This window comes from Leucoraja erinacea, chromosome 16, assembly GCF_028641065.1.
Source record: "Leucoraja erinacea ecotype New England chromosome 16, Leri_hhj_1, whole genome shotgun sequence".
Taxonomy (NCBI): Eukaryota; Metazoa; Chordata; class Chondrichthyes; order Rajiformes; family Rajidae; genus Leucoraja; species Leucoraja erinaceus.
The window spans coordinates 5,207,179-5,221,838 of NC_073392.1; the positions used below are offsets into that span (position 1 = coordinate 5,207,179).

General features: G+C 37.4%; 1 protein-coding gene across 1 annotated transcript in view; it reads left to right on the forward strand.

The window, feature by feature from the left end:
• ptprga (protein tyrosine phosphatase receptor type Ga) overlaps positions 1–13,378 on the forward strand; it is a 483,112-nt gene extending 469,734 nt beyond the window's left edge. Inside the window, exons 23-29 of the mRNA XM_055647582.1 lie at positions 107–200; positions 610–686; positions 1,969–2,097; positions 5,268–5,414; positions 9,859–10,001; positions 10,533–10,668; positions 11,035–13,378. Of these exons, the coding sequence (XP_055503557.1) occupies positions 107–200; positions 610–686; positions 1,969–2,097; positions 5,268–5,414; positions 9,859–10,001; positions 10,533–10,668; positions 11,035–11,181 (873 nt within the window). The 3' untranslated portion in view covers positions 11,182–13,378. The remainder of the gene's footprint in view (positions 1–106; positions 201–609; positions 687–1,968; positions 2,098–5,267; positions 5,415–9,858; positions 10,002–10,532; positions 10,669–11,034) is intronic.
• Positions 13,379–14,660: the final 1,282 nt, after the last annotated feature.

Sequence of the window (14,660 nt, forward strand, 5' to 3'; positions counted from 1 at the left end):
CCATATGCAGCAAATATCAATTTCAAGACCTACATGAAAGCTATCAACATAAACTCAAACATTGATTTTTCTACAGAAATCACAGCAACTATCTTTTTTGTTGCAGTTGGTAACTCAGTGCAATGCAAAATTTATTGAGTGCTTCAGTGCCCAGAAAGAATGCAATAAAGAGAAGAACAGAAACTCCTCAGTTGTGCCATGTAAGAATGACCTCAGTTCTGAGTACTGGTGAAAAATTATGTAATTGTTATTGAACTACTTAACATATTTTAAGATTAATTGTGTACGTCAACAAGTGATATTTACGAATTGAAGATTGAGAAATGGTATAAAAGATATTGTAGATATGTAATTTACACATTTTAGAACCACGCACAGTCGCCTGATTCCTACGGCTGGACTGTTACTGACAATACTTTCCCCAACTGCGACCATATGCAGCAAATATCAATTTCAAGACCTACATGAAAGCTATCAACATAAACTCATGTTTTATTGTTCATCAACTTTAAGATTATGTTTCTACATCAACAGGGTTGCTGTGAACTTTAGTGAAATATTTATTTATATAACTAACCCCCTTCCCCAAACTATTTCCCAATCTTTCAGCGGAACGAGCTCGGGTAGGCCTTGCACCTTTGCCTGGGACAAAAGGAACTGATTACATCAATGCATCGTACATCATGGTGAGTATTAAACACGTTTCCAACTGCTTGAAAGTTATACGCAAAATTAGTAAGGGGTCCCTCTCTCTCCTTCCCTCCCCCTACCTTCTTCTCCGGCCAGTCTGACTGTCCTGATTAAATTTTATCTTTGTATGCTTTGTTATCAGCTTCCCCTAGCTAACAACTATCTATTCTACATTTTCCTTGATCCCCCTCCCCTTTGATGTCTAATTTTCACACCTTACCCTTCCATATCTCTGCGTTTCCTTCTCCCCTGAATCTCAGTCTGAAGAAGGATCTCGACACAAAGCGTCACCAATTCCTTCTATCCAGAGTGTTGCTTGTCCCGCTGTTACTCCAGCATTTTGTGTCTATCTTCGGTGTAAACCAGCATCTGCAGTTGCTTCTTACACAACCTGATATGATTGTCTATCAAACAATGATTTAGATGTTGAGTGGATGCCACACTCCATGTCCCTACCTACTGACTAAATTCTGAGGAAAATTAAACAGGACAATATATTGACAGACAGACTGGATGTTTAATCCAGAATTTTGAATGCTGATGAGTTGCTTTTTTCTCTTGAAATACTAACTAATACAGGCTTTGCATTACTCTCACAGATTTTATATATTCACAAAGTGCTATGCTGAGAGCGTGTTTATGATGAAGGTCATGACTTTAGGCACCATGACCTCGTTAATCACTTTGTCACAGTTCAAACCTTATTTCATAAGCTTGAGCCAATGATTCAGCCTGTTTCCACAGTACAACACTGAGTGCTGTCCATCAAATGCAGTGTTAACCAAAAGACAAACGCAACTTTGGAAGAAGAGCAAAGGAGTTCTGATTTCTTGGCCAAAACGTAACTTTGTTTCTAGTTGATTGTTTCATGGTATGCAGGGATCACGGGTTTAATTGGCTTGAGAAGATGGTACCACATGCTTTCTTATGAATTAGTGTGGCCATATAGTGAACACGGTAGTTATATAAATATTTTCAGGATTTTGATCCAGTTGACCATGAAGGGAGTGTTGGTTGACCCCCGCACCAGGTGCCCTTGACCTTCCAGTTGGTGGGGACTGGAGTTTGGGAAGTGCTGTGGAAGAAGCATTGGCATGCAATGGCTGGTGTGGTGGAGGAAATGAATATTTAATGTGAATGGGGTGCTGATCAAGTGAGTTGCTTGTTTTTTATACGTCCACCATTGGAGGAATGTGCTCTGTTTATGTGTCGTTATCATTCATTATGCCCGTTAATATCACAAAAGCAGTGGTGCTTGAATAGTGCTTATTATTGCAGGGATACTACAGAAGCAATGAATTTATTATCACCCAACACCCTTTGCCACATACGACAAAGGACTTTTGGCGAATGATTTGGGACCACAACGCACAAATTATTGTCATGCTGCCAGACAATCATGGGCTCGTGAGTATCAACCGTTTGTTGTAATATTATTTCAGCTCCTGTTTTATTTTAATTGTTCTGTGTATTTTATTTTTAAATAAGGTGAGGAAAAGAAGCAGGGGTAGGCCATTTGGCCGTTAGTGACTTGTCTATCATCTCAAGAGCTGCTCTTCTACTTCTCTATTAGTTTCCATGTCCCTCAAATCCCTTAATGTTGGAAATAAACGATCAAACTCCAATCATGAATATGCCGCCATACCCCTATAGGGCAGAGAATTCAACACCCTCTGCTTGAGGAGGTTTCTTCTCATCCTCATCCTTATTTTGAGATGGTGAGCCCCAGTTCTAGAAAATGTAAATCTTATCAAATTTACGATTACTGTTAATCATTTGAAGTAGGTTTCACCTCAAAACTTGATTAAGTAATAACATCCCTTTTTTTTAGCACAAGGAAAAAATATATAAATATTCAAATCCCACAGAATTGAATAGCAACCATGCAAACTCAAAACAAGGTGTTTGTTAAAAATGCCTTGTCTACTCAAAGGCGCAAGACCAAAGGAATGTTTCTTTTCATTTAAAATTAATCAGGACCTCACTCCACTTGGTCCCACTATTGGGTCAGTGTTCCCTCCACGGTTGAGATCCTACGCTTCTTGTTTATTCTGCCTGGAGCTTGTCCCACCACTGCCAGTGTTTGAACCTTGTTCCTGGAACCCTGCTCCTGCTGTATCGCAATCTTCCAGGAACCCACTGGAGGGAACTGGGGGGATAATAGGAGAAATGCTGTAAGGGTCAGTGAACCGATGGGTGATAACCTCTAATGAATGCAATTCAAAACAGGAACTCATTGAGGTGTGTTTTATTTTTTCAGATTATCTTCAAAATTATGCAATTATGAGAACATAATTTTTTTTTGTATTCTTAACTTAAGTCTGAAAGAAATAAATCAGCATCAGTACATTACAATTTAGCAATATTGTGAATGAAAATTATGTCAAAAGGGGAAAATATGGGGGACACAGTTAGACAGATTTTGTGCTGTGCTAAAATAACATGGACGCATGCCCTTGACCGTTCTGGGTTGAGCTGCTGTCGAGACATCCCTTGAATGTGTTGTATAATTTTGTTTAGGATTTGCTAAATCTGACAGCAGGCAAGCAAAACAGGGTCAAGATGCTGAATGGCCTATTGCCGTTCCTAAGCTTCTGTAACTGACCAGATTGTGTTTCTTCACTTCCACAGTGGCCTAGTCAGTGTCCCTGAGGAGATCACAGGTACAAGCCAGAGACATTTTTGTAGTCTTCAATTTTAGAAGGTTTGCATGAACTTAGGCCCAGAACTTAAGTTGCTGGTTGCTCTCCCAACAGATGTGTCCTGACTTTGTCCTAACACTAAAAATGTCTGTGCTGTCATTTTTACTCCTATAGTAGCATCTCTGGAATTCAGAGTAATCTTTCAATTTCCTGTTCATATCCAAATAAATCATACAAGTTTATCAGTTGGGCCCAGGCCTGTTAATTGTGATGCAGAGAATGTTACATGTGACTAATTTGTGCCAAGCCTTGTGCTGCAAACCACTCTTCACCTGGTTACCTTCAAATAGTTACAAGAAGTATCAGATCGGTCCAAGGTATACATTTTTAGGAATTAATTCAGGTTTATTTGTGGAACATTTAAATTTAATTTTTCTTCCCAATAAACATGAAGAACGGGTACTTCATTGAGCCTAATGAATAGACGTAGGGTTGTTTATGGAAGTGTAGTTTTGACAACCACAAATGGAAATTTTACTTAACGTGGTCAGTCTGTTGGAATTGGACTTTCATTACTTATTCTTTACTGTGCTTGATTAAACAACTGTCAGATTATTTGGAGGCAAGATTCATTTTTAATATTGTGCATGTACTTAATGCCTGTCCAAGTCCTAAAGTAGACAATTATTTACCAGCTGATTGTCAGAACAGTTGCCAGGAAGGTGTCAAAATAGACAGTGATGGTTAAAGCAGCTGTAATGTAAAATGCTAAACCATCGCACAGGAGTTAGGAATGTTACAACATTTTGAGATTTTGAAAATCAAGCCTGTAATTTATCCCTTCAGATAAAGTATAAAAAGAAATTTAATTTGATACCTAATTCACTTTCACATCTTAAGTATTAAAAGAGTTATGGGCATTTTCATACTCGGAAATTTACATCTTGTTGCCGATTGCTTTTCCATTGACTTAACACAAAAGCTGTGATCGAGGACAGTCAAAAGCCCATAACTTTCTTAAACATTATGAGAACTGAATGATTGTGTCAATTATTATAGATTGAAGCATTCTGAAACAAATATGAAACATCTTACTTGGATAATTAGTTAGTTACCTAATTGTAGCTAATTATAAAATTGACCGTTGTGACGGAAATAGTAATAAACACCCAGACTGCCTTGAAAATTAAAAAATGTGATATTCTCAAGATCAGAACTTTAATATTGCATTATATGATGTAAGTCCGTAACAGACAGGTAAATAAATTACAATTTCTAGTAAAAGACCAAGTCTTTATGGAGAAGATAAGTTGCTAGCTGGTACCATATCATAATCAGTAGCATCATCATACTTCTCAGATTGTAACCAATAAGCAACTCTGTACACCTTGTTTTTCCTCAACTTTTCCATTTTGGCATTGTAAACTACAAGTTTTTGCTCTTCAAACCGCACATTACATGCCTTTCTGCCCACTACTTTCCCATTAAGAATGTCCTGTAGATCATCACATTTGGAGTAGTCCAAATTCGGATAAACTCTGCGAATGCTGTCTAAATCAGTCTCTTTTGCTGGCCATTTGGATTGACAATTTTGCAGTTCTTCTTCGGAGACATCTGTTTTAAAATGTAAAGAAAAAAAACACTGAACAGCATTAACAGAAACAAGTTCAGATCTGATGGGTGATAACTGAGGCCTGATTCTGCACACATCCCAGCTGGAAGTTTAAAATGCAATGGACAAAAGCCTAGGAGTAACTGACTGGCCTAGAAAGTATGTGTCTATTGCAAAATATCCATGCATTACAGAATGAACTCCCACTCTCTTTGCCCAAAGAGTTTGTTGGTCTAAATCAATAAGAATTCCATATCCATGATAATGAATTGCACGACTGACAGCATTCCCGATCTTTGAAACATATGCTTCTTTTTCAACAGGCTGAGGATGAATCTGTATATTGGCCAAGCCGGGAAGAATCCATGAATTGTGAAGCCTTTACTGTAACCCTCATCAGCAAAGACATACTGTGCCTCTCTAATGAAGAGCAAGTCATCATACATGATTTCATCCTGGAGGCAACACAGGTACAGAAAATATTCTGGAATCATATGATTTTGCCTTAAAAGATTTTAAAAAATTGAACTAAAGGTCTGGAGATAGTGGTTAAATATAGGTACAATATAAAACTCACTGTTTAAAAAAGAATTACTGATCAAATCTTGGGTTAATTGACTCGCTCATCTCACACTAAACCCCTTAATGTTCTTTCAATGTGAATTAGAAAATGAAACCTGCGATTGTTTTAATGCTAAAAAAATACTGCTTACATTTTTTACACAACCACCAATCCATTAAACTCTGGTGTGTTAGTGCTCTTTAGGCTTATCTTAAAAAAATAATTATCTTCTGTTCTTATTTGGAACAAATTCATTTTCGTTATTCTTAAGTTTCTTCACAAATGATCAGAGGACGCTTGCCAAAGTTACAGGATAGTTGGGTTTACAACCAGTGACAGATCAATGTTAAGGAGGCTGCAGTTTGTATTAGAATAAAACACATTTATTTGAGGCTAACAGTAACCTCATTTTGCACAATCAACACACTTCAAATATTTTTGTTCCTTTGAGTGCTGGGAGTGGGAGTTTAGACCTTCTTCCATAGATGCGTGCCAAACTGGCAAGCAGGAGTGTGGTATTACCAGTGTGTCGCTACCAGCAGAAATTGGGCCAGATAGAAGCTGGCTTTTTACCCAGTATCACTGTAAGACCCAGCTCCATGTATTTCTGCAGCTGCAATGGCAATGGTTTTATCCGCTGCCTTGCATTATATGATAGTGTTTGTGTAAAAAAACATTAATCTTCAATTATTCTGCCCAAATAAGTCGACAGATCCAACTGTATTTCTGGTGACACCACTCAAGTTGCTTGAACTTGGGATACAAGGAGTTCATCTAAAATGAAAAGTACTATAAGAAAATCACTTGCATTTAACAAACTAATCAAAATATGATTTGGTTCCATTTTATTCCTAATTATGATTTAGTGCCATGGGATCTGCATGCTCAACTTTCACTAGGTCAGACCTGAGTGGTAAAGGGGTTGAGGGGGCTAAAAATAGGTGTAATTGTGCTGTAATCACAACAGCAAGAAATTGCAATAGGCCTAAACAATGGTAGTAAAGGTGAAATGAAGAGCGACCAATGGAAATTAACATGCTGGATAAGTATTTTCTTGATAAACATTCACCGTAAACAACACGTCCCTTGTGCTACCAGCCTGTATAAATGTAAGTGCATTAACAAAGTAGAGGTAATAGGGAGTCTTGTGCATGGGTCTTGTCACACAAACTAGATAAACCAGCAATTAAACATTGAAAACAAGAAAAGAGGACAATCGAACAAGACAACTGCAAACTCATAAATCCAAAGTAACAGCTAATTTATTATCACAGGTAATAAATTTCAAGAAAGCATTTACAATAAAAATTAGAAATACAGCCACAATAGTTAAAAGGAAGAATATGCCTCCTGATATTTAAGTAATGCTGCCATGTGGTGCAGTCGGATTTGAGATAATGGTTAAGTTGGGATGAAGAATTGGCTGGGGAGGAAATATTGAATAGCTTGCCCTAGGCTTTAGTGCTGTGACCCCTTCTGTTCCTAATCTAAGTTAATGACTTGGAGACAGAGACACAATCCAAATGAGATTGATGAATCAAGCTGCATAAAATATGGAAATGAGGCAAATCAGTGGCAGATAAAATTCCATTAAGGAAGACATACCTTTCTATATTATATCAGAAAAGATGAATGACAGGGTTATGTTACAATAGGTATCAAGCTACCTAAATGCAAAATACTGTACAATGGGAACTGAGTTTAATAATGGATTTGGTACTAACAATATGTGGAATAGCTATGAACAAAAGAATAGAATGTCTTATACAGGAGTCAGTTCTGGTAATCACATGGTATGTTCTTACGTACTTGGCTAATGAATTATTTGTCTCCTGTATCTGTATCTTGTATTAATATGGGGACATTACTGAGAGGTGAAAAATTTGGACGTGATGCAAGTGAGAGCCTGAAATGAAAAATACCACAAAGAAATTTACTGCTTATAACTGTCATTTGCATTTTAATTAACTAATTTAATTTGCATTTTAAGGAGCTAAAAATAAGTACAATTGTGTCAAAAGATGTAATTCTAGCATTCTATAGAACTCATCAGATTATATATTGGACACACATTTTCTTTATTCATTTTGGGGATCTGGGCATCGCCAGACAAGTTGCCTAATTGTGTCTCGGATGATGTCAAGCTTTTGAGAGTTGTTGCCAATGTACTCATCCAGTATTCCATCACACTCTTGATTTGTGCCCTGTTGAATCGATCTCATCACGACACCTAGCTTCTAACCCGATCTTGTATCCACAGTATTTATACAGCTGGTCCCATAGATTTTCTGGTCAATGGTGATCTTAGGATATCAATGTTGGGAGATACAGCCATGCAATGCCATCGAATATCGAAGATCTGTATTGGAGAGAACATAATCTGGGTTGTGACACAGAGTTGGGGAGTTAGCAGAGTTTAGGGAGAACATGAGTTCTCATTGAAGACAATAGCTAGCCCAGCCAACCCTGATATAATCAAGTCTGGGAGTTGCAAAATCACAGTTAAGAGTTTCAACAGCAAATGAACTAAGACAAAATCATAAATGATTAATGAAGAAGATATTGGTGGAATTTGTAATTGGGGGGTAAAGCTCAGCCAACGTTTGGATAGATGGTTATGTTTATGGATAGTTGGTTTCAGTTTGAGACTTGGCTAGGGAAAGGATGTAATTAATGACAATGGAACCAATTTTCTTTTTGCTGGGATCATGGATAATGAATCATAGAGTCAATAGCAGAAAGATTAAATGGCACAAGAGCCAGCATTTGAGCCATCAAACACCTGCCACTAGAGAATCAGCTCACTGCCCAGTGCTTGCTCCGCAGCCTGCCAACGTCTTGTCATTTCAAATGCTCCTTCCAGAACTTTTAAAATGCAGTTAGGATTTCTAGCTCAACCACTCTTTTTAGTCAGCAACGTCCAGACTCCCACTAGTGAAAAGGTTTCTTTGCAACTCCCTTTAATCTTCTCCAAGTTCTATAATTCTATGACTCGTGGTTATTGATCTTTTTGCTGAGGGAAATAAATCCTTCCTGGCCACTTTATCTAACCCTTCTTAATTTACACAAGTCAACTAAATCTCCCTGCTTTTTCTGCTTCAAAGAAAACAAAGTTAAGCTATCCAATTTTTTTCTCTGGATTATAATTCTTCAGGCATGACAACATCCTTATAAATCTTCACTCATCTACTTTCCCTAGTGTGGTGAATAAAACTAAACACAGTACCCTAGCTCTGATCCATTTAGTAATTTAATCATTTTACATTCCAACCTTCTGCCAAGAAAAAGCACCAACGCTCCAAATAGAAACCACCTGCCTTGCTAGCTTCAAGGATCTGTGGATGTGCACTCCAAGACAAGGGTCTCGATCCGAAACGTCACCCATTCCTTCTCTCCAGAGATTCTGCTTGTCCCACTGGGTTACTCCAGCATTTTGTGTCTGCCTTCCATTTAAACCAGCATCTGCAGTTCTTTCCTACACATTTTGTCTCCCCATTTTGTTGCAGTTCTGAGTATCATTCACTCTTCATTCACTTGCTTGTCACACTCGTCTAATGTATACCTCAAGCCTCTCGTCACTTCCACATCACATGTGCCACTTCCCTGCACAAGATATAATACAATACTATCTTCCTGCAACTATGACTGTCTTCCTCAAATTCAGACTGTCATATACATAGAAACATAGAAAATAGGTGCAGGAGTAGGCCATTCGGCACTTCGAGCCAGGTCTCGTTGCACCTCCCCTTCTCCTAATCTGATATCATTCAGATAATAATCTGCCTTCCTGTTCTTGCCACAAAACCTCACATTTATCCACATTATACTGCATCTGCCATGCTTCTGCCCATTCACCCAACTTATCCAAGTCACCCTGCAGCTTCATAGTATCCTCCTCGCAGCTCACATTCCTACCCAACTTTGTGTCATCCGCAAACTTGGAGATGTTACATTTAATTCTCTCCTCTAAATCGTTAATATATATTGTAAACAATATGGGGTCCCAGCACCTTGCGGCATTCCACTAGTCACTGCCTGCCATTCTGAAAAGGACCAGTTCATTCCTACTCTTTGCTTCCTGTCTGCCAACCAGTTCTATATCCATGTCAATACCCTACCCCCAAGCCATGTGCTTTAATTTTGCACCAGGATGCAATTAAATTTACAGGAAAGACAAGAGGGTATTTTTTTTCCCCATGGCATTCTGATAAAATCTATATGAAAATGAAGTTTTGGAATGTGGGAACTAGATTCTTTTACCATATTTTTTCATTAATATGAACATTAATGGAATGGAAAAGACAAGGGAATAGTTTGCAAACAATCTAAATCTATACCCACTTTTTCTTCAGGATGATTATGTACTGGAAGTGCGTCACTTTCAGTGTCCAAAATGGCCCAATCCAGATGCTCCTCTCAGCAGTACCTTTGAACTGATTAATGTATTAAAAGAAGAGGCCTCAACCAGAGATGGACCAACCATTGTTCACGATGAGTAAGTACTTCCTGTTTCTGCCTCCTGATAATGCCTTCACACACATCTAATCATGTTATTCTCTGTGTGGAAGGGGAAGCAAATAGGCTTGTTCTTGATCTTATACAACTTTTATAATCAAAAAAATTCCATACAATAATGAAAAATGATCATTAATGAAATTACCACTTCATTTTTCAAGGAATATGAAACATGCCTTGTTGTATTTCCCCTTCCTATAACCTTATCTAAAATTGTAGAATTTGTAAGAGGAGGATTTGTTACAAATGAAAGCAAAGTTGTGTTGGATAAAATGAATGATGATTGCTGTAAAATGAACAAGTGTTTCATTGTTTTATATTATACAGTCCAATCACAAATTGTTTAAACTAATGTAGTTTAAAAAAAGTTACTGCCAGTCAGAGAGGTAATCTGGGACATCTTGAAATAGCATCTCAGCACAGATATATTGCAGGAAATAGAAAATGCAGATTGTTTTTTGACGAGATACTGTGATATCTTAACCAGTTACCGTCATTCCACATTGTGCAGGTTTGGAGGCGTCTCTGCCGGGCTGTTCTGTGGCCTTACCACCCTGTCACAGCAGTTGGAGTGTGAATCTGCTGTGGATGTTTACCAGGTTGCAAAGATGATAAATCTTATGAGGCCTGGAGTTTTCACAGACATCGTAAGTACTGGACAATAAAAAAATAAAATATTTTATAATTTTGCATTGAAAACCACAAAGTTTATAAACATTCCCTGGAAACTGTGATATGGCATTGGATTTCTGCATTAAAGATATGCAAAATTTACACATGATGTTAAACTCCCCCCACCCCCCAAGGTCAAGTGTTACCTTATATTTATGTTATTTTAATATATATGTGGCATTGTATAATTTTATCTCACTAATCTTTAAAAAATTGATGAGCTCTGCTTTAAATAGCCACATTATAAGGGTATACTGAACATTGCCCACAATGTTGAAGTAGTAATGTACATAATCAACAGATTTCTCACACTGTAAATCATCTTGTCTGTCTTTGTATAGGAGCAGTATCAGTTTCTATATAAAGCAATGCTCAGCTTAATCAGCACAAAAGAGAATGGGAATGGCCTCTCATCGTTTGACAAAAATGGCACCATCATCATCACTGACGAATCTGACCCAGCGGAGAGCATGGAATCTCTTGTGTAATAGGAAGCTTTTTGCAAATGGCACTTCATGCGAAAAATGTTTGACTGAATGACTTTTGAGGCCTTTTTTTGCCAGGTTCCAAGTTTACTGATAACCTGCCTGTACTTTTTACAGTGATGAGAGTGTCAATGTTTGTTTTAACCATTCTGAATCTTATTGTTATCCTGCTGAGTATTTGCACCTCTTAGTTTCACAAAATGAAATCACAATTCATTCTAGTTTGCACTATTTGATCAGTGTTAAAGCCTATTACAACCTAGGATAAAAATCCCAAAATCCATTAAATAATACTGTCTGCAATCTTCTATTACATGAGTGTCATAGGAAGATGGAATCTGTGATTACAGGCAGCTTTACAATAATTTTGCAAACAAACTCATTCTGTGTTGATGGCAGACAGCTCAGATGAACCCCATCATCAGTGGTGTACTTTTGGATTTCTTTTAAAGTATAATGTTATATGCACCTGGCACATCTTTGTGAATACCTGTGATACAACCTAACATTCCAGTGATCAGAGTACAAAAATAATTATTTTATGAATTTGATTTTATTGCCAGGGGTATAGATACAGCAATTGAATTATCGATTTCTAAAAAAAAAATGTATTGCACCAGACTGGAGATTTATGGAGAAACTATTGACTTTTTTGTATGTAGCCAAAAAGTAATGAATACCTGATCTAGGGGAAGTCATCTTGTATGCAAGGTGGTGCAGAATTACTAAGCCTTGTGAAGGGTTAATATGAACATGTACAGTTGGTTTCTTTTACCAGGATGTGAGGACTGATATTGTAAAATATAGATTAACATGTGCTATTGCACATTACACAGTCCAAAATAAGGGAACATCTGATAAGAAAGTTACACCATGTAATGTAGCATATTTGCCTTCTCAATAATTATCATATTTTTTAAAAGAATATCAAATCACAATGTCAGTGGGACAGAATTTTTTAACTTACCAAAGATATAAAGTAGTTCTCAGCAGAATCTTTTTTTTTCCGAAATATGATTTTGATTGTCTTATTAATTATTTTTAAACCGTCTCTTCAGTACAGGATGTTTTTTTTTAATTTGTAAACTCATTAAGTGACTCAATAAGATGAATGTTAATCGAGATGCCAGTTCATATTTTTATGAACAATTCTGCTTACTGGACAAACATTCACACAGACGTACATACCTTAATTTCAATTTAGAATTGTATGGTTTCTCTTTTCAAAGGGTTGACCAAATTTGTACATAAGAGTCATTTGTGATAGTCAGTTAGTTATCTGCAGATGTAGCTTTGTTCTCATAAGTGGGAAGAATACAGCGATGCTGGACAGAATTTGCTGTGATGCTTCTCTTTGACATGACATCCTAAAAGAAAACTGCTACCTAGAAGTAAAAACAAAAAAGTTTCAAAATTTTGTGTTTTAAAAAAAAAAAGGTATTTTCACAAAGTGGGAGACATTTTCTATACAAGCTAAACATTTTGAAGAGGCAAACATGAAATCAGACTTTTAGGCAATTAAAAAGCTTGAACTGTTTTCAAGAAAAGTATAAAAAGAAAAAAAACTTTTCTCAACAAAGGGGAGATTTTTGATTTTTTTTTTAAACCTCATGTTTCTCCAACATTTGGGGTAGTTGTCTTCAAAATATTTTTGTTTCTGCAGTTTACATTAATAGATCATATATCATGTCTTTAAAATCATAATCTTTATTCATTCTTAAAGGTAGCAGACACAATCAAAATGTAAATATTTTGTTGCTTTGCAGGCATCTTATGGGGACTTTGTATCTATGGTATATAATCACAGAATTTTATATTTTCATATAAAGCTAATTTTTTTCTAGTCTCAACTCCTTCATAGTTTTGTGGTGGCTATGTGAAAAAAGCTGTATGTGCATTCAGTAGTACCATGAATACAGTGTCACCACATTTCAATGGCATTTAACATATATTACTTCTTGGGGCAGTGGTTGTCGAAGTTGCAGGTATTTTCAACTATATTGTCGGTGTGTGCAATAGGAATAGACCTAGGCAGTTGCTGAACAAGTTTGTCTCATAACCCATTCAAAAATGTGGTGTTTTGTAACTTGAAAAAATCTGCTTTGTTCTGTTGGAAACTATAGTAAATTGTTCTATTATAGTGTTATTTAATATGTAAATTGTATTCCTATACATGAAATAAAGTATGGGTTTTGATGGACCAGTAGCCGACACTTATGATTTGACTGGACAATTTTATTCCAATGGTTTAAAGCCTACATTATTCCCCAATGCATTTTAAATTGGTTTGATAACAGCCAGCATTTCCAGGATTGATATTGTTTCCTTTTTGTCATTCATCCAAAAAAGGACTGCTGGAGAAAACAAAATGGTGCAGCAGCAGAAACTTCAAATCACAAGTAAAAAAAATTGAGGAGAATCATCAGCTACTGCGAGAGGAAGTTGACGTTGTTTCAGCTATTTGCAGTATTGCAGTTGAACAAAGGGGACTGGAGGCATGAGGGAGGAGCTGACCAAAGAAAGGGGACTTAGAGGATGCAACAAGTAAAATGGACAAGGGAGAACCAGTGGATGTCGTATGCCTGAACTTTCAGAAAGCCTTCGATAAGGTCCCACACAGGAGATTAGTGGGCAAAATTAGAGCACATGGTATTGGGGGTAGGGTATTGACATGGATAGAAAATTGGTTGGCAGACAGGAAACAAAGAGTATGGATTAACGGGTCCCTTTCAGAAAAGGCAGGCAGTGACTAGTGGGGTGCCGCAAGGCTCGGTGCTGGGACCGCAGCTATTTACAATCTACATTAATGATTTAGATGAAGGAATTAAAAGTAACATGAGCAATTTTGCAGATGACACAAAATGGGTGACAGTGTGAACTGTGAAGAGGATACTGTGAGGATGCAGGGTGATTTGGACAGATTGGGTGAGTGGGCAGATGCAGTTTAATGTGGATAAGTGTGAGGTTATTCACTTTGGTGGCAAAAACAGGAAGCAGATTATTATCTAAATGGAGTCAAGTTGGGGAAAGGGGGAGTACAATGGGATCTGGGGGGTCCTTGTTCATCAGTCAATGAAAGTAAGCATGCAGGTACAGCAGGCAGTGAAGAAAGCAAATGGCATGTTGGCCTTCATACAAGAGGAGTTGAGTATAAGAGACGAGAGGTCCTTCTGCAGTTGTACAGGGCCCTAGTGAGACCACACCTGAAGTATTGTGTGCAATTTTGGTCTCCCAATTTGAGGAAGAACATTCTTGCTATTGAGGGAGTGCAGCATAGGTTCACCAGGTTAATTCCCTGGGTGGCGGGACTGTCATATGTTGATAGAATGGAGCGGCTGGGCTTGTACACTCTGGAATTGCAAAGGATGAGAGGGCATCTAATTGAAACATATAAGATTATTAAGGGTTTGGACACACTGGAGGCAGGAAACATGTTCCCGATGTTGGGGGAGTCCAGATCCAGAGCTCACAGTTTAAGAATA